The sequence below is a fragment of the Microtus pennsylvanicus genome, chromosome 6, assembly GCF_037038515.1.
Source record: "Microtus pennsylvanicus isolate mMicPen1 chromosome 6, mMicPen1.hap1, whole genome shotgun sequence".
NCBI lineage: Eukaryota > Metazoa > Chordata > Mammalia > Rodentia > Cricetidae > Microtus > Microtus pennsylvanicus.
The window spans coordinates 125,662,902-125,685,736 of NC_134584.1; the positions used below are offsets into that span (position 1 = coordinate 125,662,902).

Here is a 22,835-nt window from a genome sequence, read left to right on the forward strand (position 1 = left end):
TTGATGGCTGTGCTGTCCATACCGACTGTAGGACTTCACGGTGTTGATGGCTGTGCCTGTCCATACCGACTGTGGGACCTCACGGTGTTGATGGCTGTGCCTGTCCATACCGACTCTGGGACCTCACGGTGTTGATGGCTGTGCTGTCCATACCGACTGTAGGACTTCACGGTGTTGATGGCTGTGCCTGTCCATACCGACTGTGGGACCTCACGGTGTTGATGGCCGTGTCTGTCCATACCGACTGTGGGACCTCACGGTGTTGATGGCCGTGTCTGTCCATACCGACTCTGGGACCTCACGGTGTTGATGGCTGTGCTGTCCATACCGACTGTGGGACCTCACGGTGTTGATGGCTGTGCCTGTCCATACCGACTGTGGGACCTCACGGTGTTGATGGCCGTGTCTGTCCATACCGACTGTGGGACCTCACGGTGTTGATGGCCGTGTCTGTCCATACCGACTGTGGGACCTCACGGTGTTGATGGCTGTGCTGTCCATACCGACTGTGGGACCTCACGGTGTTGATGGTTGTGCTGTCCATACCGACTGTGGGACCTCACGGTGTTGATGGCCGTGTCTGTCCATACCGACTCTGGGACCTCACGGTGTTGATGGCTGTGCCTGTCCATACCGACTCTGGGACCTCACGGTGTTGATGGCTGTGCCTGTCCATACCGACTCTGGGACCTCACGGTGTTGATGGCCGTGCCTGTCCATACTGACTCTGGGACCTCACGGTGTTGATGGCCGTGCCTGTCCATACCGACTCTGGGACCTCACGGTGTTGATGGCTGTGCCTGTCCATACCGACTGTGGGACCTCACAGTGTTGATGGCTGTGCCTGTCCATTCCGACTGTGGGACCTCACGGTGTTGATGGCTGTGCCTGTCCATACCGACTGTGGGACCTCACGGTGTTGATGGCTGTGCCTGTCCATACCGACTCTGGGACCTCACGGTGGTTTTGGTTCTGCACACACAGCACTCTCTCCTTTACTTCATGGCACAGAGCCAGTGAGCACTGCCAGGCACACCGAGCACAGATTGAGACTACTGTATCTTATAAGCAGTGTTGTGTGTACAGTTTCCAGCTCTTTACAGAAGCATAGGCTCAGGTACAGAAAACAAAGATGTGCATGTGTCCCTACAATGGCTCCTCAGCATGTGAGCATAAACCAGTGTGTCTCTGCATTACACTGTTAGACAAACAAGCACAGCCACCTCACTTGTAGGCTCTTTGCTTTCTTCTTTAATAAAGACTAAACTATATGCATACCAAAGAACTGTTTTAAAATCAATGTCTTTACGGTTTATTAACTGCAAATGCTTAATTTGTGATCCCATTTTTTTTAGACCTCTAACCCAAGGTTCATGAAAAAGTTTCTTCAGTGAAAAGGGATCACAGGTGAAGCCTGGCAGTGGTGGTGCAACCCTGTAATCCCAGCACTCAGAAAGCAGAGGCAGGTGGATCTCTGAGGTTGAGCCCAGCCTGGTTTACAGAGCTAGTTCCAGGACAGCTAGGGATACCCAGAAAAATCCTGTCTTGAAAATTAAAAAGGGGGGCTGGAGAGATGGTTCAGCAATTAAGAGCACTGACTGCTCTTCCAGAGGTCCTGAGTTCAATTCTAAGCACCCACATGGTGGCTCACAACCATCTGTAATGAGATCCAGTGCCCTCTTCTGGCATGCAGGCACACATATAGGCAGAACACTGTATACTAAATAAATAAAGTTTAAAAAAAAAGGAAGGAAGGAAAAGAAAACGGGTCACTAGTGAAAAAAGATTAAGGCCTAGCTTAGGGTATTGAAACCAGCAGGAGGAAGGAGGGATGGAAGAACAGAAAGGGAAGGAGGGAGTGGAGAGAGGTATCAGATCTCCATTACAGCTTTGACATGCCCCAACTCTACAGTATTACTACCTGGTGACAGAATCTTAACAATCACATTCATAAAATCCCCTTCATAATTCCAAAACATCGTGGAACAATCAAATGGGTATTCCTGGCCGGACATAACCACACACCTTCAGCCCAGGAGGATTACCTGTTCGCCCTCAGCCCCCTGCAGATGGTGAATGCACGCGTTTTTCAAAGGAGAGATGATTCGGGTGATGGGGTTGCCTGCTTTCCAGCCCAGCTTCACCTGGAGACTCGTAAGCTCAGCCAACACCGTCAGGTATAGCTGGCAGCGGTCCAGATCTGCCACCTACAACAAAAGTCAGGACACACAAGAACAGCGGGACCTGTAACTTTCACACAAGCACAGTTCAGAGAGGAAGCAATTCCTGCATGTAAATGCACTAACAACGCAGTGCCCAGGACATCTCCACGCAGGCTAAGAATGTCCTCCTTTGCAGTCTGGACTCTTCCAGAACCCGATGACACCTTTCACAGCACAGCATCGGAACCCTCAGCAACTAGGAAGCCTTGGGAGGCAGAAAGTCTTCCATGAATTCTTTCTTTTTTTAAACACATAGTAATATACACAGCAGTAGGTATCTGTATTTCCATTTCTGTATAATGAATTTTGTGTGGTCGCCACAATTTCCCTCCAGTCTTCTCACCACTCCCAATGGCCTTCCTCCTTCCAATCACCCCTTCTGCTGCCTCTGGAGTAGGAGTGGGAGGTTGTTCACAGATGCATGCATGAGGGGTTGCTTACAGAATGGGCAACTTCCCAGTTGCTACACCCCTGAAGAAAATACTTCTCCTTCCCCTAGGACAGCCTCAGGAAGAGGCAGCCTTGCAAGCCCTCCCCACTCCATGTCAGGTGATGACAGACCCAGGCCACCTGCTTGCACAGGCCTTGTGCAGATACCCAGTTTCTCTGGCTCTTCAGGGCCATAGTTACCACTGACATCAGTCCTCAGGGGAGGGAGGAATGTCCTAATTCCAGAGAGCTAGCAGGGGAGGGATAGGAACTTCTCAGAGTGGCTTCTGGGAAAACCCTCACACTAAAGAAATGTCCACTCAGTGTGGACAAGAGAAAGCTCCCGAAGCCCAAAGCTCCTTACACTCTGCAGCTCGTTCATGGTGAGTCTCCTGAGCACAAACTGAGCCACGCTCTCAGCAGCAGACAGGACAGAGGTCTGGAGGACGGTGGACATCTCATCTGTGGGGAGATCGTGTTTTATTAACCCAACAGAAGTAGGGGCTGTAGTACAAACCATACCAGCACTGGTACAACTGTCAGACAGAAAGGCAGTCACTAGAGTCCGGGATGCCACACCACAAGTCCAGCACAAGGACACTGGGTGGACTTTAGAACTGTGTTATGTAGAAAGACATAGCGACTTCCCACCGTAATAACCATCTCTGCGGGGCCCCAGAGCGAGAAAACATTAGCCTGTGTTCACATCAACTAATCTTCAGCCACTGCCTGAATGGAAGCCAGGTGCTGGTGCAGAACGGACCAGAGCACATGCACAAAGGCACTGAGTTGCTTAATAAGTCCCCAAACCATAAAACTTAGAAGAAAACACAGGGAAGTTCAACTTCACACCCCATAGCCATTTTCTATACGGCCACAAAGCACAGACAGCAAAGAGAAAAGCAATAAGAGTCTATGGAAATGAAAAGCTTAGGCTGGAGAGATGGCTCAGTGGTTAAGAGCATTGCCTGCTCTTCCAAAGGTCCTGAGTTCAATTCCCAGCAACCACATGGTGGCTCACAACCATCTGTAGTGAGGTCTGGTGCCCTCTTCTGGCCTGCAGGCATACACACAGACAGAATACTGTACACATAATAAATAAATATTAGAAATGGAAAGCTTGCAGAGAACACAGAGGACAGCAGAGAAAAGACAAACCATGGTGAAGCGCGGGCCACAAGCTACACGGTTAAGTCTCGGAGTCAGAAGCAGGGTAGAGGAAGAGGGTACATTCAGCCTTAGAACATAAGGGGGCAGACCTCGGGTGAATGGCTAGAATTACAGACAACGACAGTGGCAGGGTAACAGGAAACCCGGGGAGGTGACAGGTATGTCCAATCCCAAAGTGCGGAGCTGGATGTATTAAATATGCAGATTTCCTACTAGTCAGTCATGTCTCTAGAAGAGCCTCACGGGCCGGGGATGTAGCTTGGCTAGCAGAGTGCTTGCCTAGCATGCAGGATGCTCTGAGTTCCATCCCATGATCCTATCAAACTGAGCATGGTAGCCAAGCTCTCAGGAGGCGGAGGCAGAAGGATGGGAAGTTTAAGGTCATTCTTGCCTATGTGGCAAGATAGAGGCAGCCTGAGCTACAGGAGACTCTTCCATGAACAAGTAGTATATCGATGCAGCGTTAAAGAACACACACACACACACACGGACTGCAGAAATGGCTCAAGGGTAAAGGTATGTGCCACCAAGCCTGATAATATAAGACCGTCCCCAGACCCACGTGGTGGGAGAGAACTGACTTCTGGAAGTCAAAGTGACCCTCTGATTTCTGTGTGAGTGCCATGGTATGGGCAGAACTGCATAAACCTGCACACACAAATACAAAATAAACAGCTCTTAAAAAGCAGCAGGGGTGGGAGGATGGCCCAATGGTAAACCTCATGCCACGCAAACATGAGGGCCCGAATTGGATCTATTTAAAAGCGGGTGTAGGGGTTCTTGTCTGTAACCCCAGCATGAGGGAAGGTAGAGGTGGGACGGAAGCAAGTGGACCCCGGGGGCTGACCAACCTGTCCGGCCAAAGCAGCCTTGGGTTCAGTGAAGAGACTCTGGCTAAGGGAGTAAGATTGGCAGCAATAGAGAGAACACCCTATGTCATCCTCTGGCCTCCACATGAACACACTCACACAGACAGGTATGTACACACACGCCTCACACACATGTTCTAATGATAGTGAACAACCCTCCCGGCGTTATCACACAGACACCCCACGGCATTCCCGGCAGCACCGAGAGCTAGCTGCTCAGTATATGCATGGGAAGAACTAATTCTTACGTGAAGAAATTAGGAGCTTCCTCCCAGTCTCAACGCCAGCAGCACCCCCGCAAGGCACCCCAGAGCCCAGTCGTCCTCACCATCCTGGCCACTGGAACCTCTTGGCACAGAAGAACGCAGCAACCTCACCAGCAGCTGGAGGCACCTGTCAGTCCTCAACAAGGGCATGTAGGCGTTGGTGCCCAGCTTCCCCAGAGCATCCAGCAGGGGGTCTAAGAAGATCCGCAGCACATTCTGAGTCCTCTGCTTTTCCCTAGATGGTGAAAGAAGACCCACATCAGCCACCTCAAAAGCATGGCCAGTCCCCAGCTAGCACTCTGGCAAGCAGTTAGCTCAGGGGTCATACACGTTATTCCATGCTCGGGGGTCACTGCATCCCAACTGCCAGTTTGTTTATGCCACACGCTTTACAATTTACACTGAGATCGTAGCATATACTTTTCTAATACCAGTATAAAACAGTACGCATCATATTCTCTAATTTAATATTAGATTGCAAATTTGCCATTTAATTACCAACCTGCAAGCACTAAGCGGCCCTGTTAAATCAAACATTTCTTTAGTATGACCAGTGTTCTAAATCTGGCCTTTGTTAGTGACTCTACCAGCCACTGAGCATCCTAAGCACCCATGATAAACCTTATTCCCCCTCCCCCCCCCCCCCCACCGTCAGCACTACAGAAACAGTGACCTGAATTGGGTCTTCATTTCTTCCACGTCCACAGCCAGCAGAACCATCAGAGAGGTCAGCCTGGCTTCAAACCAGTCTGGCATGAAGCCGCTTTCTCCTGCTGGGATAACAAAAGTTACAGCTTAAGACGCATTCTCGGGGCCTGAGAAGTAGTTCAGTGGGTAAAGGTGCTCGTAGTCACGCCTGACGACCTAGTTTGATCCCCAGGACCTAGATGGAGGGAGAAAAGTCTTGACTCCCCTGAGTTGTCTTCTGACCTCCAAAGGAGTGTTGTGGTGTACACACGCACACACGTACATATGTACACATGCGCACACACACATTTTTGAAATTAAAAAAAAACATTTAGAAGGCATTCACTAACTCCTTCAAAAATGAGGAACTGAACCATTGGCATGTTTATTATTCCTGGTCCTTATAACGTCATTAGAAAAACAGTATTATGCACCATGGTTAAAGACAATAAAAACAACTCCTTGTCCCTGCTGTGTGAAGAGATCCGCTTGAACATGACAGACATATGGCTCCCAGAACACAGAAAGTATTGAGCCACAAACACCAGAATTGTAATTAGAGCGAGGGCCGCACTGGGGAGAGGTGTCTGCAGCTGGAGCACACACTCCGGGAGAGCTGAGCAGAATGACCTGGGTGGAGGGAGATAAGAATTGTGTGTGGACGGTCCCAGCAGGAGAGCAGTCGACAGAAGGGTGCATGTATGCAACAGAAAAGGAGACGACAGACCTATTGGAGAGACCTGACACTTGGCAGGACATTCAGGGAGATTTGCTTTTGTCTTACAGCCAATGGTAGCCTCTGAGGGTGTATGCACCTGGGGGAGGAGGGACTTCCAAAATGGGAACTGTAAGAAGCAAAAGGAGGAACAAGGGAAGCAGTCAGAGCAAGCCCTGCTGGGTGGAAACTTCCAGATGACACCTGGCCCTGGACAGAAAGGCTGAGGCACCAGGGCTGGGCAGCCTCAGACCCACTAGAGCTGCGTGTGTGGTTGCACTAGAAGCAAGGAAGGGTTGACTTTAGCGGCAGGCCTCGCCCAGAATGCTCCCAAGCACAGAGAAATGCACTTGAAAACAGAGAGGAAACACTAAGGAGAAAATGCTGAGCTGATGACAGGCTTGAGCTCTCAGGCCGATTACCTGATTAAGACCCATTCCTGGATCAGATGAGAGAAACTGGATGAAAGGGGAGGATCTGAGACAAAGGCAGGGACTTTCAGATGTGCTCAATGCAAGGGCAGTTTTCCCAAATCATGGCTAAGGGCCTTAATGAATAGAAAGCATTAGAAATGTAAAATCCTAATTAATGAGACTCTTTGAATTCTTCCCTCCTGCAGGCTGACAGGTTTTCTCCAAAGATATTTGCAAAAGAGGTTTCTGCCAGGAGTGGGGCTCGGTGATGGAGCACCTGCCAAGTATGCCCAAGGCCACCCCAGAACCACATCAAAAGCAAAAGAAAACACGAAAGGAGAAAAATGGTCTTCACCAGTGTGTGATGAAAATAACACCCCCCCCCCACCCCCGGCAAAACAATCCTTCTAATAGAATGCTCTCTGAACCGGGCTTGGGGGGAGGGGCGCTGGAGAGATGGCCCGGGGTCAGAGCCTTGGCTTGGAAGGGATGAGGATGAGTTTGCAGTTCAGATCCCAGCACCTACGTGAAGCTGGCAGGAGTGGCGGTCCACCTGAACCTCAGCGCTCAGAGGCAGGGACAGCAGATCCTGGGCACAAGCGGGCCAGCTAGACTAGCGTCAATCAGCATGTACCAGGTGGAGAGCAACTGAGGGATCACCTGAAGTCAAGCCCCAGCCTCCACACACACATGTATGCATGCACGCACGCACGCACACACACGCACGCACACACACACACACACACACACACGCACGCACGCACGCACAAACACACACTGCTCACATGTTAACCAATCGATGAACCGGTTTCCATCAGTTAACAGTAAACACAATGCTTCTAACGCGTGAAAAATTAACCCAGGTGCATCCTAGAGACCCACACACACTGCCCTTGGGGACAAGTTCATGGACTAATTGGGCCCACTTCCTGCTCTGGGAGTTGAGCAGCTCCTCCAAGAGTCTATATGGCTTTAACATCCTCAAGTCTCAGAACCCAGGAAGCCAGGAGGGAGTGATTCCGCCCTTGTGGCTGGAGTTCAGACTCACACTGCACAGCTGCTCAGGCACACAGATCAACCTGAAAGCTACAGTGACACATTCTGCCACCTCCTAAGGGAGTTCAGACTTACTTTCCCAACCAGGAGACTTCACGAACTCTTGAACTAGGTTTTTCACGTAAGCATTTAGCGATGTCTCGTGCCCATCAGAGCCACCAATCGAGGACTGTCTGAAGTACTTTTCATTGATGCGCAGCCAGTCACAGAGCTGGACAGGAAAACCATAGCAGGGTTAGTTTATTCTTAAAATGGAACAGAACAAAGCGTTTCTAATTTCTCTGAGCCAATCTTGTCTTCCACATAAACTGAGTCTAAATCATTAGATACAAGAACTTGGTCTAATCCTATGTTGCCATCATTCACTGGTGTGGAGCGGTACTGACGAATAATATAAGTTCCCATGCGTGGTTCCTGTCTTCGGAACTATATTAGCTGCAGAGGACCACTCAGAACCCAGTGTAAGGGAATCTCAAACTTCTGATGAAGCAACTGTTGCATTTTCAGAGGGTTAGTGATGGCTCCAGGGGGAAAGGGCTTCTACAGAGCTTAAACAGTGAATTGGCTGCTCACCTCTGTCCACAATCCGGTCCCTCGTGCCAAGGACTCCTCTTGTCTCAGAGACACGAGAAAGGCGGAGACATCAGAAAGAGACACTTTCTCCTAGGCAGAGAAAGCTCAGTTTAAACGTTTGGGGTAACAGGAAAGCTGTGTGGAAACAGCAAGTCAACTAAAGTAGCAAGTCATCACTTAAGATACAGGAAGTTACATTGTTTCCATACAAGAACAGGAGGAAACAGCAAGTCAACTAAAGTAGCAAGTTATCACTTAAGATACAGGAAGTTACATTGTTTCCATACAAGAACAGGAGGAAACAGCAAGTCAACTAAAGTAGCAAGTTATCACTTAAGATACAGGAAGTTACATTGTTTCCATACAAGAACAGGAGGAAACAGCAAGTCAACTAAAGTAGCAAGTTATCACTTAAGATACAGGAAGTTACATTGTTTCCATACAAGAACAGGAGGAAACAGCAAGTCAACTAAAGTAGCAAGTTATTACTTAAGATACAGGAAGTTACATTGTTTCCATACAAGAACAGGAGGAAACAGCAAGTCAACTAAAGTAGCAAGTTATCACTTAAGATACAGGAAGTTACATTGTTTCCACACAAGAACAGGAGCTGGGAAGAGGCTCAGGGCACAAAGCTGTGCTCAGTGAGGACCAGACTTCAGGTCCCCAGAACTGGACAGCACTGGTGGCTATCTCTAATCCTAGCGTTTGAGAGACAGAGATGGGGGATCCCAGGCAATGACAGGCAGGCAGACTAGCGCAAACTAGCGGCAATCAGCAAGGTCTGGGTTTGGCAAGAGACCCTGCCTCAGTAAGTGGAGCGAAACAGAAGACATCTGCCTCCATACTTGTGTGTGTGTGTGTGTCTTGACTAGCTTGAACTGAATAATCTAGCCCAGGTTGGTCTCAAACTCAAGGCAATTCTTCTGTCTCGAGAGTGGGTAACATTTTAAAAATACATGTTTGGTTTTTTTTAATTAGGCAGCATCTTAGAGAAAAGATGAATATAATCTTTTAAAAAAGATACTCTCAAGAAAAAACAAATTCCTGTGAATAAAAAGTGATTCTTTAAAAATAACAAAAAGAATCTCCAACTGAAGCAAACAACAGTGGTCACAGATTCTGAATAAAGATTCAGCATTGGCCCAGTTCAACAGATGCACACACAGCTCCTGGGTTAAGTGAGGTCCTATTGGAACATGGCATATGCATTTCTTTAGATGACAACAATGAGCCCAAAGTTAAACAGGGACCTCATAACATACACAGACGCCTCATGTCCCCTGCTCTGTCCAGCACAGCAGTGTGCTGACTCTGGCTCTTGGTATTTCCCTTGGGACCCTATGTCTACAAGCTCCTCTCCTGGTGAGTCACCCAGGATGGCCTGGTCCTTTTACCAGGCTGTGAGAATATACTAGAAAGGCTCCCAGGGAAGTTGACTGGAGCCTCAGGGCTCAGGTTTTGTCCTGGGACCTGGTTCTATAGCAGCCCAGGCCTCGCAAGGTTGACATTCCTGAGCCCCAGACAAGAACCCTGTTCAGCACAACCAACACGTCCTGCACACTACGCTACTTCTGTCACCTAGGATGATGTCAGTCGTCCCCAAGTCCACCGGTACTCCCTGAGAAAGACTTGCAAACGGGTGTACGGACAGGCACACTCACCACATCCACCAGACGCATGGCTGTCTGCAGAAGATAGCACTGTGCTGCCCCCCTCAGGAGGACCTGGTGTGTGATCATGGTGCGCTGGAGAACGTCCCTGGTCAAAGCAAGGACACACAGGTAGGAACTGGAAGTCTGAGCACTCACAATCATTTTCACTGCCTACAACCTCCAACGTACAAAATGATCATCACCAGGAGTGACTGTCACCAGGAGTGGCCAGCACCAGGAGTGACTGTCACCAGGAGTGGCCAGCACCAGGAGTGACTGTCACCAGGACAGGCCGTCACCAGGAGTGACTGTCACCAGGACAGGCCATCACCAGGAGTGACTGTCACCAGGACAGGCCAACACCAGGAGTGACTGTCACCAGGAGTGGCCAGTACCAGGAGTGACTGTCACCAGGAGTGGCCAGTACCAGGAGTGACTGTCACCAGAAGTGATTATCACTAGAAGTGACCAGCATAAAGAGTGACCATCGCCAGGAGTCACCAGCACCAGAAGTGACTGTCACCAGGAGTGGCCAGTACCAGGAGTGACTGTCACCAGGACAGGCCAACACCAGGAGTGACTGTCACCAGGAGTGGCCAGCACCAGGAGTGACTGTCACCAGGAGTGGCCATCACCAGAAGGGCTGCATGGCCAGTTTCCACTGTGATCGTACACAGAGTACCATTTTTATTTTTTTATTTGAGATAGTCTTAGTATGTAATCCACGCTGACCTCAACTTTTCTCTAGCCAAGACCGGCCTCAGGCTTGTGAGCCTCCGCAATCATTTTCTTAAGTACTGGAGTCACACGTGTGAGTCACCACACCCAGACAGAGCTCAATTTTAATATGAACCCACTCTCTTTTAATAAGAAAAAGCTAGGCCATGGTACCCCATGCCTGTAATCCCAGCACTTGGGAAAGTGAGACAGGAGGATTGTTGGGAATCAGAAGCCAGCCTGGGCTACACAATGAAAATCTGTCTCAAAGGAAAAATAAAACAAAAATATACTTAAATGCAAACATTTTTAAAGTAAGAATTTAATATATTTTAAATACTTTCTAATTGATTATCATGATTGATATTTGTCCTTAATTTTTTCATGATTGATATTTGTCCTTAATTTTTTATACTTATCCATACAATTTTTAAAAATTAGCAATCAATATAATTTTTAAAAAAGTGGTCAAAACCCAAGTGCATATATTATGGAATATATTTAAAATAGTAATTCATCAAACAAAATACACTCAATTAATTATTTACATTAAAAAATGTCAGTTTTTCTTACACAACCGAGTCATAGTGAATAAATGAACATACAGTGTGTAATTAATTACCTGAGGGCTAGAAGCCCTTCTCCACCCAGGGCCTTACATCTGGGCACGCCTGCCAAAGCCCTGGAGAGGAACAACACTGGCACCGCACACCAGTGTCTATCCGCCATCCTCTGGATGAACTTCAACAGGAAACGACCTGGAAGAAAAGGTTTGAAAACAACGTTACTGCTGCAGGGGTCACGTGGAAAAGTCCTCTGCTTCCTTAGTAAGAAAATGTAAATCAAAACCTCGATGCACCTCAGACCCCTCAGACAGCAGAACAGCACCTCAGACCCCTCAGACAGCAGAACAGCACCTCAGACCCCTCAGACAGCAGAACAGCACCTCAGACCCCCTCAGATAGCAGAACAGCACCTCAGACCCCTCGGACAGCAGAACAGCACCTCAGACCCCCTCAGACAGCAGAACAGCACCTCAGACCCCCTCAGACAGCAGAACAGCACCTCAGACCCCCTCAGACAGCAGAACAGCACCTCAGACCCCTGAACAGCACCTCAGACCCCTCGGACAGCAGAACAGCACCTCAGACACCTAGGACAGCACCTCAGACCCCTCAGACAGCAGAACAGCACCTCAGACCCCTCAGACAGCAGAACAGCACCTCAGACCCCTCAGACAGCAGAACAGCACCTCAGACCCCCTCAGACAGCAGAACAGCACCTCAGACCCCCTCAGACAGCAGAACAGCACCTCAGACCCCCTCAGACAGCAGAACAGCACCTCAGACACCTAGGACAGCAGAACAGCACCTCAGACCCCTCAGACAGCAGAACAGCACCTCAGACCCCTCAGACAGCAGAACAGCACCTCAGACCCCCTCAGACAGCAGAACAGCACCTCAGACCCCTCGGACAGCAGAACAGCACCTCAGACCCCTCGGACAGCAGAACAGCACCTCAGACTCCTCAGACAGCAGAACAGCACCTCAGACCCCCTCAGACAGCAGAACAGCACCTCAGACACCTAGGACAGCAGAACAGCACCTCAGACCCCCTCAGACAGCAGAACAGCACCTCAGACCCCCTCAGACAGCAGAACAGCACCTCAGACACCTAGGACAGCAGAACAGCACCTCAGACCCCTAGGACAGCAGAACAGCACCTCAGACCCCCTCAGACAGCAGAACAGCACCTCAGACCCCCTCGGACAGCAGAACAGCACCTCAGACCCCCTCAGACAGCAGAACAGCACCTCAGACCCCTCGGACAGCAGAACAGCACCTCAGACCCCCTCGGACAGCAGAACAGCACCTCAGACCCCCTCAGACAGCAGAACAGCACCTCAGACCCCTCGGACAGCAGAACAGCACCTCAGACCCCCTCGGACAGCAGAAAGCAAAAGGGACACCAGGGGTGGAAGAATCTGAAGAAACCGGAATCCTCACGCGGGTGGTGGGAGTGGAAAGGGTGCGGTCAGCGTGGACCACATGTAGAGAGTGTGACCCCCCAAGTGTGACCCCCCCAAATCCACTTCTAGCTGCGTAACTAGAAGTCCACACAGGTTCATACAGAACCACTCACGGGGCTGTCACAGAGGCACTGACCCCATAGTGACGAGAGAACACACAAACGCCCACTGAGCCATGGATAGATAAGTAACTGCGAACAGCCCACCATGGAGTGAGGATGGAGTTCGACTCCAACACAGAAAGGGAGATTCTGTGACACAGGCCCACTCCCAGAGAAGCCAGCCCTTAGAGGCCACGTGTTCAATTCTGTGTGAAACCCATGGAATGCAGACATCAGGGAGACAGGACATGCATCAGAGACTGAGGAGCCAGAGCGTGAGGCCCAAGTGCTCAGGGGCATGGGGTTCTGTCTGGAGACGAGGGAAGTGTTTTGGAAACAGACAGTGGGGATAGATATACAGTTTTAAATAGAGTAAACACCACTGATCTGAACAGTGTGAAGCGTGTAAACGGGTCCTTAAGGGGTGTGAGTTAAATCTCAATAAAGCTATTTTGAAAATTATTACAATTTCATTCCTATCTAGTATAACTGTGCTGTCGAGAATCTGATAATCAGAAAACTGTAGCTTTATCTTGTTTTTGTTTTTTTAACAGAAGATTAAAGAGAAAGGTTTTTTTGCTTGTTTTTTAAGGCAGGGTCTCCCTAAGTAGTCTAGTTATGTTGAATTCATGGCGATTCTCCTGCCTCAATTTCCCCTGTACTGGGATTAGAGGCATGAACAAACCACACCCAGTTAGAAGTAAAGCTTTAGCTGCTGAGGACTTTTCTGAGCTGCTCAAGACAGGGTCAGATCCACTGATGGGGCAGCCCCTGGCTCCTGGGCACACCTTCCTGGAAAGCCATTTCATGCCCTCCTTGGGTCTCACTCAGTGGTTGATGTCCTTGTCTGAGCCACAAAGGGTTGGTGCTCTCTCCATCTGCTCTGCTAACAGTTTCTGCTCACTGCACTGTTTTCTTCTGTTAAGAAGTTCCAGAACCAGTCAGACATGACAGCACACGCCTTTACTCCCAGCATTTGGGAGGAGGCAGAGGCAATGGATCTCTGAGAGTTCGAGGCCAGTCTGGTCTGCATAATGAGTTCCAGGACAGCTAGAGCTACATAGTGACCCATCTTAGGAGAGAAAAAAAAATTCCGGAGACTTCTCAGAACTGGAGGAGCTACCGGAAACTGTGGGTAAGCATTCTTCTCTCTCCTGGCTGCATGAATCAGATCCAGTACACGCCGTCTCATACCTACCCCTCACTCAGTGCAACAGTCAGACTCCCTTCAAACTCACCCCACACACTTCCGGGCCACGCCACCAACACCAGGTGGGCAGCCTCCACAGGCCACTCTGCTGGGCTAGCCAGCCATGCTGCAGACTGCAGCCCCAGGAGCTCAAAGCTGACGGTTCCACTGTTCTCTCCAGGAACAGAGCCACTGAGACAACCGGCTTAAGTCCTGATACTGCACACCATAGTCACCTCTTTTGAATAGATGGGTATCACTGGTCATCTTGTCAATAAATAAATATATAAAAAATCCATATTTAGGCTCAGTAAAGGTCACAAAGGCCACTGTGACAAGATGATTCAAAGAGGAATAAGCCCTTCCACTACCTGGCAACGAGAGTCTCAGAGGTGCTTTGTGTCCAATTCCAAACTTGCCTCAAAAGTAAATAAATAAATAAATAAATATAAATAAAAAAAAATTAACCCCAGCCCAGGAAAGTGGGCTGATTCCAGGGTACAAGACACTAGAAGTATGCGCTCCTTAGCTACGTAGCTGTCTTTCTGCTGCAAAGGTCAACCCTGAGAGGGCTGGGTACTGTTCAGCACCTTTCCTTGGCTCTGCCTTGTTTGCTAACGCCTGCAGAGGAGACAGTATACAGACCGCAAGGCCAGTGGCCCGCTGCAGACAGCTGCACAGCACCAATCATGACAGTCACGTGATGGCACATGTACCAGAACATGCTAAGTTAAAATGTAAATTAAAACCTCTAAGGACATACTCTTTGCTTCTTCTGGAAGAAGAGAAACGTAAGCGACCAGAAACGTCTGCAGCTTTAATCCCAGGGGAGAGCCACTTCCCGACAGTTGCCCTGGGGATCTGCGAACAAAGGGGAGAAAAACATGAACTTAAAATCCATTTACAAATACACATATACAGACATTAGTCTAAACACAACACGGTTCCCAGCAATGAGCAACTGGACAAGGCCTCTTGCCCTGGACCTGCACTTTATTTCTCAGTAATGTTCGGAGACTCTCTGAACGCAGAAACATCTGGGTGTTCTAGCAGAACAAGCGGGACTCTCCAGGACTCTGGGCTGTTAGACCAAAGGGGCACGGCAGCCTGCGATGACACTCCCCTTCCCCTCCTGACACACATCAGTCTAGCATCTTATAAAACCGCTGAGGATGATCAACTTAAACTGTGCGTTTTTGTTTCCAACATATAACTCAGTGGATTTCCATCTCTAAGTTAAAGAAGCACTCCCAGCGAGGACAAGTACCAGAGAGGCCTCGCATCCGCTACAGTGTTTCACTGTGAATGCGGACTCCACCAAGCGTTTCTGGCTCTGTGTGTTATCTGCTAACTGAACACAACAGAGCACCAGAAGGTGTGTCGTGATAAATGTATATGCCAACTCTCCCAAAAGCATGGGGGCCGCTGCTGACTGCACACTGCCCAGCTGCCTCACAGATGTGGAATGCCATCTAGCAATGACTCCCTGAAGACTCATGTCCCTGTCAATCATGCCATTATGTTGTCAATATGTATGCATCAGACACTAGAAACTAATATATTCCTGTCACTCGGCCTGGATGCTAGTTAGCATTTTTAAAGAGTGTGGGAAATGGGGTGGTTTTTCTTTTTTAGAGGGCTTTAGTGTAACTTGCTTATAGTTATGAACTCAAGTGATCAATATCAGAAAGACAAAACAATTCTAAAATCAGAGAGCTGAACAGGCAGTTTCAGGGTATCGATAATTCTCCCAATGAGGCTAAGGCAGAAAACTGACAAGCTTCCGACTGCTAACCTTTTCCAAGCGCGAAAGCTGTGGACAAGCAGACCTCCTATAAGCCATGGCCGCCACTGTCAGATACAGAAAGGAATGTTAGGGTGGGCTGTGCCAGACAGACTGGTGTGAGCTCGCAGTTCTTAATACAGAGGGAGAATGAGGATGAGAGAGGAAGGAGAGAGGGAAAGAGAGAGATGGCTGGGTGGAAGTAGGGAGGGGCAGACACATGAATGAAACATGCAGGAGGGTACATCGGTTCAGCAGAGTAATCCACACATGCACACACACACACACACACACACACACGCACGCGCGGTGATGACTCAGCAAATCCCACCAGACATTAACATCTGCTGACTCTAGTGAACAATGAACAACTCTGTATTAGCCCTGAACTTTTCTGAAAAACTGTGAGACTAAGTCAAAATTAAAAAGCTAAAATAAAAAGGGGAGCTAGGCGTATTTCATGACATCAGTGTGTGTAACTGCACAGCTGCTGGGGGCTAGGCATGTTTCACGACATCAGTGTGTGTAACTGCACAGCTGCTGGGGGCTAGGCGTGTTTCATGACATCAGTGTGTGTAACTGCACAGCTGCTGGGGGCTAGGCGTGTTTCATGACATCAGTGTGTGTAACTGCACAGCTGCTGGGGGCTAGGCGTGTTTCATGACATCAGTGTGTGTAACTGCACAGCTGCTGGGGGCTAGGCGTGTTTCATGACATCAGTGTGTGTAACTGCACTGCACCGCTGCTGGGGGCTAGGCGTGTTTCATGACATCAGTGTGTGTAACTGCACAGCTGCTGGAGCTAGGCGTGTTTCATGACATCAGTGTGTGTAACTGCACAGCTGCTGGGGGCTAGGCGTGTTTCATGACATCAGTGTGTGTAACTGCACAGCTGCTGGGGGCTAGGCGTGTTTCATGACATCAGTGTGTGTAACTGCACAGCTGCTGGGGGCTAGGCGTGTTTCATGACATCAGTGTGTGTAAATGCACTGCACAGCTGCTGGGGGCTAGGCGTGTTTCATGACATCAGTGTGTGTAACTGCACAGCTGCTGGGGGCTAGGCGTGTTTCATGACATCAGTGTGTGTAACTGCACTGCACAGCTGCTGGGGCTAGGCGTGTTTCATGACATCAGTGTGTGTAACTGCACAGCTGCTGGGGCTAGGCGTGTTTCATGACATCAGTGTGTGTAAATGCACTGCACAGCTGCTGGGGGCTAGGCGTGTTTCATGACATCAGTGTGTGTAACTGCACAGCTGCTGGGGGCTAGGCGTGTTTCATGACATCAGTGTGTGTAACTGCACTGCACAGCTGCTGGGGCTAGGCGTGTTTCATGACATCAGTGTGTGTAACTGCACAGCTGCTGGGGCTAGGCGTGTTTCATGACATCAGTGCACACACAGCTGCTGGGAGCTAGGCGTGTTTCATGACATCAGTGTGTGTAACTGCACAGCTGCTGGGGGCTAGGCGTGTTTCATGACATCATGTGTGTAACTGCACAGCTGCTGGGGGCTAGGCATGTTTCATGACATCAGTGTGTGTAACTGCACAGCTGCTGGAGGCTAGCAGTGTTTCATGACATCAGTGCACAGATACAATGAACCACACTGCTGCTAGGGAAGAGAATGACCCTTTGGACCGGACCCTCTGTCCATGGTGTGCCACTGACCAGCATGCACAGGCCCTGTGCCTGGTCCCCGGCCCCACAGCAATGACAGAGCAGCCTGGGCGCTTACCTGCTGTACAGACAGCTCTCTGAGAGGGCGTCCATCAGCGGGCCAGTGATAAACTGAAAGGGAAAAGATGGGAATTAACACGAATTTCCAACTGCCTTTGCTCTACGCGGGACACAAGAGAGCAGAGGGGCAGAGTGGGTTAACGCCGCAGCCCTGCGAGCACACACAGAACGCTGCCACCGGTAACGCCCTCCGGGGCTCTGGGCGTGGGTCAGGGCCGAAGGAGCTTGACGAAGAAACTAGGTGGGAAATACAGACAGTAATAGGGAGATAAGGATTCCTCAAGGGAAGGCTGACAGCCTGTGCTGAGAAGGTGGGGATCAGGGATTAACATCCCAAAATAGTCCTAGAGGCCAGTCAACCCCCACCCCACCAGGTTACCTGAAATGCAGGGGCAGAATTGTATCTCAGGGGCTGCAGTGTGGAGTTCAGACAGAAAAAGCAGGCTGGTGTGTGTGACCCTAATGTAAGGTGAGCTCCTGGGTCTAAGGAAGGGAACACGGAGCCCAGGGCCCAACTGCATAGACCCCAACACCCCTGGTCTCCTCACGGCCACAGGGCCCAACTGCATAGACCCCAACACCCCTGGTCTCACAGCCACAGGGCCCAACTGCATAGACCCCAACACCCCTGGTCTCCTCACGGCCACAGGGCCCAACTGCATAGACCCAACACCCCTGGTCTCCTCACGGCCACAGGGCCCAACTGCATAGACCCCAACACCCCTGGTCTCCTCACTGCGTGAGGCCGCTGATGGACAGAGGCAAATACGAACAGCTCAGACAAAAGACAGCAGAGTGCACACAGCTATGGCTCACGGCTCCAGGGCAGCATCACCAGGAGCTCCCTGCCCAACTGCAAACTCCATAAACGACGCAGACAAGGCTCCCGGGATGGCTAATGCTGTCCGCTGGATGGATCTAGGCTCACCCACAAGGCAAGTGTCTGGACACACCTGGGAGGCGCTGCTTTGGCTGAATCACCTGAAGCAGAAGACCCACCCTGAGAGTGGACAGCACCTCTGGCAGACACTCAGATACAGGGAGGACCAGGGGCAAAGCTGTTTGCCTCCTTGCCTTCGCCTCTCGCTTGTGAGTTCATCTGCCCTGCAGCCGCCCCTGTGGCTGCTCCTGCCACTCTTTGCTCCATCGGAACCCAGCCTCTCTAGGCTTCCAGCATGGACTGAAGTCCTGACTCTGCGGCTCTCTAGGAACCATCCAGGCCTTCAGTGCCAGACTGGACAACTGAGGCATCCAGCTACGGGATGTCTGCCTCCCCAGCTAGCAGACGGCCATTGCTGTATTCCAATCTAATAAATTTCTCTTTAATACACAGCCATTTTATCACTCTTTCCCCTGAAGAACCCTGACTAATGTGCTCCCATTCAGCTTTCCCCAAACAGGAGAGCTACATCTGAGGTAGACAGGTGGACTGAGACTGGGACGTGGCCCAGAGTGTTTGCCTCCCACGCTTGAAGCCCTGGGTTCAATCCCTAGAACCACATAAACGGGCATGCTGATGTGCATTTAAGCCCAGCACTCTGGAGCTGAAGGCAAAAGGAACCAGAGTTCAGAGTCAGCGTTGGCTACACAGGGAGCCTTAAAGGCCAGCCTAGGCTACATGAGACACCGCCTCAAAAAGAGGAGCTTGGTGTGTGCAGATCTATAAAAGACCTGCCCTTGCTGCGGCTGCTGCTGTGTGGTCTGCCCACTCATCCTAACTCAGAAGAACAAAGCTTCTTCTGCACCCTTGTTTGCTGACGGAAGCCTGGGTGCCCTCTCCCTCTCCATCTCTCAGGTTTTCTGAGCCCCCTCATCACATCCCACTCCGGCACTGCCCCCAACCCCCACACAGAGGACTTCCCCTCTCCCTCATCTCCAACTCCTAGTCCGAGCAATGGCTGAGACTGGCAGCTTGCCCACTGGGTGGCTTTTCTCTTAAACTCAAAAGATCCTAGGCTTAACAGACGACCTTCACCTTCACCTTCTGAAGATGGCCAAGGAGGAAGGGGCTGGGATGTCATTACCTCAGAGAGTTCCGGTGAATACGGAGGCGATCTCACGGCATACAGCTCCAAGAAGTGGATCACGCCTTCTTTGGTCAGGATTTTATTCTCGCTTTCAAACATTCTTGTATAAATGCACACGAGCCAGGAGGGATGAACGAGCCAGCAGCCTGCGGGAACAAGCACCCGAACTGACACACACCTCAGCTTTAGATCTCTGTGTGGAGACTGAGGCTCACACCACAAATCTGCATGCGACAGTCACACTGACAGCGTGCGAGCTCTGGCTTGGGGAGTTTGTTCAGCACACACCCACAGAGCTTGTAGAACCCAATCACCTCAGCGGTCAGCATTGTGGATGCACTCAGCTGCCGCAGGCACCACGGCACTCAGGACAGCGCTGGCGTGCGTGCGTGCGTGCGTGCGTGCGTGTGTGTACGAATGGAACCTTACATCTATCTGGGGTGGGTTCAGCTCGTTCTCCCCTCAGCTGGCTTCAGGCCATTCTTCATACACAAATCTGAAACTGTCACCCTCTGCCTAGCTTCCCACTGTTCTTGAACTGTGAACAAGACACAGGCTGGCACTGGCTACCCCAGCCTTGCCGCTCTGCAGACCCACTTTCCTCAGTGCCCATACCATCCTCACAGAGCCAGCTCCCCATCCCAGGCTGGTCAGCTCCAAGCTCAGAGTTTGTGTGTTACCCCTAGGTCAGGCCTGAGCCTCCCTCACATGAACTTCTTTTTGGTCCCTTCTCTGTTCTCTTCATAGGACTTGGAGCCAAAACTGCTGTTTCATGGGGGGAAAAAAGACAAAACTCGAGTGGAAAATGCTTCCAAGGCCTCCAGTGCTTGTACACACTGACGTGGAGTAAGAGACCCCTCAAGTGAATGTATAATTGAATCCACAGTAAGAGACAGAGTAAGGGCTGGAGGGATGGCTCAGTGGTTAAGAGCACTGGCTGCTCTTCCAGAGCACTGGGGTTCGAGTCTCAGCGCCACGTAGGGCGGCTCACTCCCAGCTGTAATTCCAGCTCCAGCAAAGCTAACATCTTCTGGCCTGTGAGGCACCTACATGCATGTGGTGTATCACATAGGCACATCCACACATTCACATAAATAAAAATAAGACTTAAAAATAGAACATATGTGTACCTTCTATTGATTGTTCCTGATTCATAGTCTTTATTTAATTATACTATAATTTTTTTTATCTCATTGTATTCTACAGCTAAATTGGCCTATTGTTTGTAATCTACCCCAACATGTTTTTCCAACTCTCCGTCAACAGGAACTTTTCAAAACCAGTCAATGCTATTTGGTTTGGCTTGCTGAGCGCCACGGGCAAAGCATGAAATGATGCCATGGGAACATCGTTTTAACAGCAAGAGCTCAAGAGAAGGGCAGGATCCCATTACGTGCTGGCCCAGGTGGGACAAGAGAGACCTGCGGCCTGTGGAAGCTCTCACTGTGTCAGAGAATGGCCAGAGCCATCCGCAGAGTAAAGACCAGTTCCTCAGAGGTCAGCCCATCAGTGAGGTGACTACCCAAGGCAGCCATCAGTGAGGTGACTACCCAGGGCAGCCATCAGTGAGGGGACTACCCAGGGCAGCCACTACCTACAGGGCGCAGCACTCATAAATAAACACATGATAGGGCACCTTCCCATTCCTACGGACAGGAAGTCTCCAGCCTGCAGTTACTGCATCACTGGCTGAAGCTCAACCTCACAAAGCCACTTGAGGAAGCTCCAGGTGTGCTGTGTTTCAGGAGCGATCGCGGGCTCAAAGCACAGGTAAATTCACACCCTTGAATGCCCTCTTCCTAAGAACCCCAAGATACCTGAAACAGGATCTACCCCCACCCAGTCTAACAAAAAAATAGATGTGTATTTATATATTAAAAAGGTATATTAAGGCAATAAGGCTGGAAAGCAGTTAGAAGTATATATCCATATTAGATGGGTATTATTATAAAAATAGCCCTACCACAAAAGCATTAGCAGGTTCTTATTTGTGTGGGTGTGGAGGGATACATGGACATGTGCACTTGTTCCAGCATGGGCACACGTGTGTAGAGGCCAGAGCTGGACATCCGGTGTCTTCCTCAACCCCTCTCCACCTTAGGTATCAAAGCAAGGTCTCCTGCTGAGCCCAGAGCTTGCTGATCTGGCTAGTCTATCTAGCCAGTTCACCCAGGGCTCCCCTGTGTCTGCCTCAGGAATGCTGGGATTGCAGGCGGGTCACCAGACCCACAAGGCATTTATATGGGTGCTGAGGATCTAAACTCTGGGCCTCACGCTCACACACCAAGGCCTTTGCCCACTGGGCCCTCTCCCCAGCCTGCTCTCTAAGGACACACACTGAGATTTACAGATGGAATCAAAGGAAGCTGAGCTGCTGGAGAGGGAGCAGCAGAGACCGCACGGGCCCAGGAGACGAGGCTGCCCATTGTGTGTTTCCGCCAGGACCGAGACAGGTCCTGGTTCATCACACACATTCTTTCCTTTCTATAAAGAAGGGAAATAGTTTGAAATTTTTATAATAAACTGCTTTAAACGTCTAATCATACCTCTAAGTTACTGGAATCTTTGCAGCCATTTAAGCCATGTTGTAAGAGATGGGTGGAGGGTACAGTGTGGACACAGGGCCAGTGTGCTCGGAGAGCGCGTACCCACAATGCCCGAGGCCAGCACCGCTTGCTGGAGGCACTGCAGGTTGATCCCATTTCCTCCTCACTGTTAAACGGTTTTCCCAAAGCCTCTGATAGATAACGGTTAGTTATGAGATCAGGGGACTAATGTTATTAAAGCAAACAAACGAACAGAACCAAAAAGCAATCGTTACCATTTTCCTCTGATACTGCGTATTCAAACAGACTGTTTAGCTTGGGTAAGACTGGCTTTATGACATGTATCTAAAAACAAGAGCAAAGAATCTCATGAAAAATCGCACGAAACGGCTTTGAAACCTCAGGGGAAGGTTCCTGTTTACATACTGCGGCCTTTCTCTCGCTGCTATGTCTGAGGTGTCAGGAGCCTGGTTCCCCAGGTCTGAGCAGCATCAGTGATTCATGTCTGTGAGACGGAGCGGCAAAGCTGGGGAACACTGTCCAGACCCCGGTTACGGAACATCCTAACTCAGAATTGTCTGACCCCAGAAGTGGGCAAGGCTGGGAGATTAAACGGTAAATGCAGGGAAGCGCTTACCCTAAGTCCGACCAC

General features: G+C 50.1%; 1 protein-coding gene across 4 annotated transcripts in view; it reads right to left on the bottom strand.

The window, feature by feature from the left end:
- Nucleotides 1-22,835, bottom strand: part of Tarbp1 (tRNA guanosine 2 -O-methyltransferase TARBP1) — a 56,272-nt gene that overhangs the window by 28,288 nt on the left and 5,149 nt on the right. For 3 of the 4 annotated variants that reach the window (XM_075977700.1, XM_075977702.1, XM_075977703.1), the window contains exons 3-14: nt 22,459-22,528; nt 19,635-19,783; nt 17,609-17,661; nt 14,855-14,952; nt 11,395-11,530; nt 10,065-10,161; nt 8,401-8,490; nt 7,903-8,038; nt 5,630-5,729; nt 5,019-5,191; nt 3,016-3,113; nt 2,046-2,207 (exon numbers count right to left, since the gene is read on the bottom strand). In XM_075977700.1, the coding sequence (XP_075833815.1) occupies nt 2,046-2,207; nt 3,016-3,113; nt 5,019-5,191; nt 5,630-5,729; nt 7,903-8,038; nt 8,401-8,490; nt 10,065-10,161; nt 11,395-11,530; nt 14,855-14,952; nt 17,609-17,661; nt 19,635-19,783; nt 22,459-22,528 (1,362 nt within the window). The remainder of the gene's footprint in view (nt 1-2,045; nt 2,208-3,015; nt 3,114-5,018; nt 5,192-5,629; nt 5,730-7,902; nt 8,039-8,400; nt 8,491-10,064; nt 10,162-11,394; nt 11,531-14,854; nt 14,953-17,608; nt 17,662-19,634; nt 19,784-22,458; nt 22,529-22,835) is intronic. The other variant, XM_075977701.1, reaches the window with a different exon arrangement.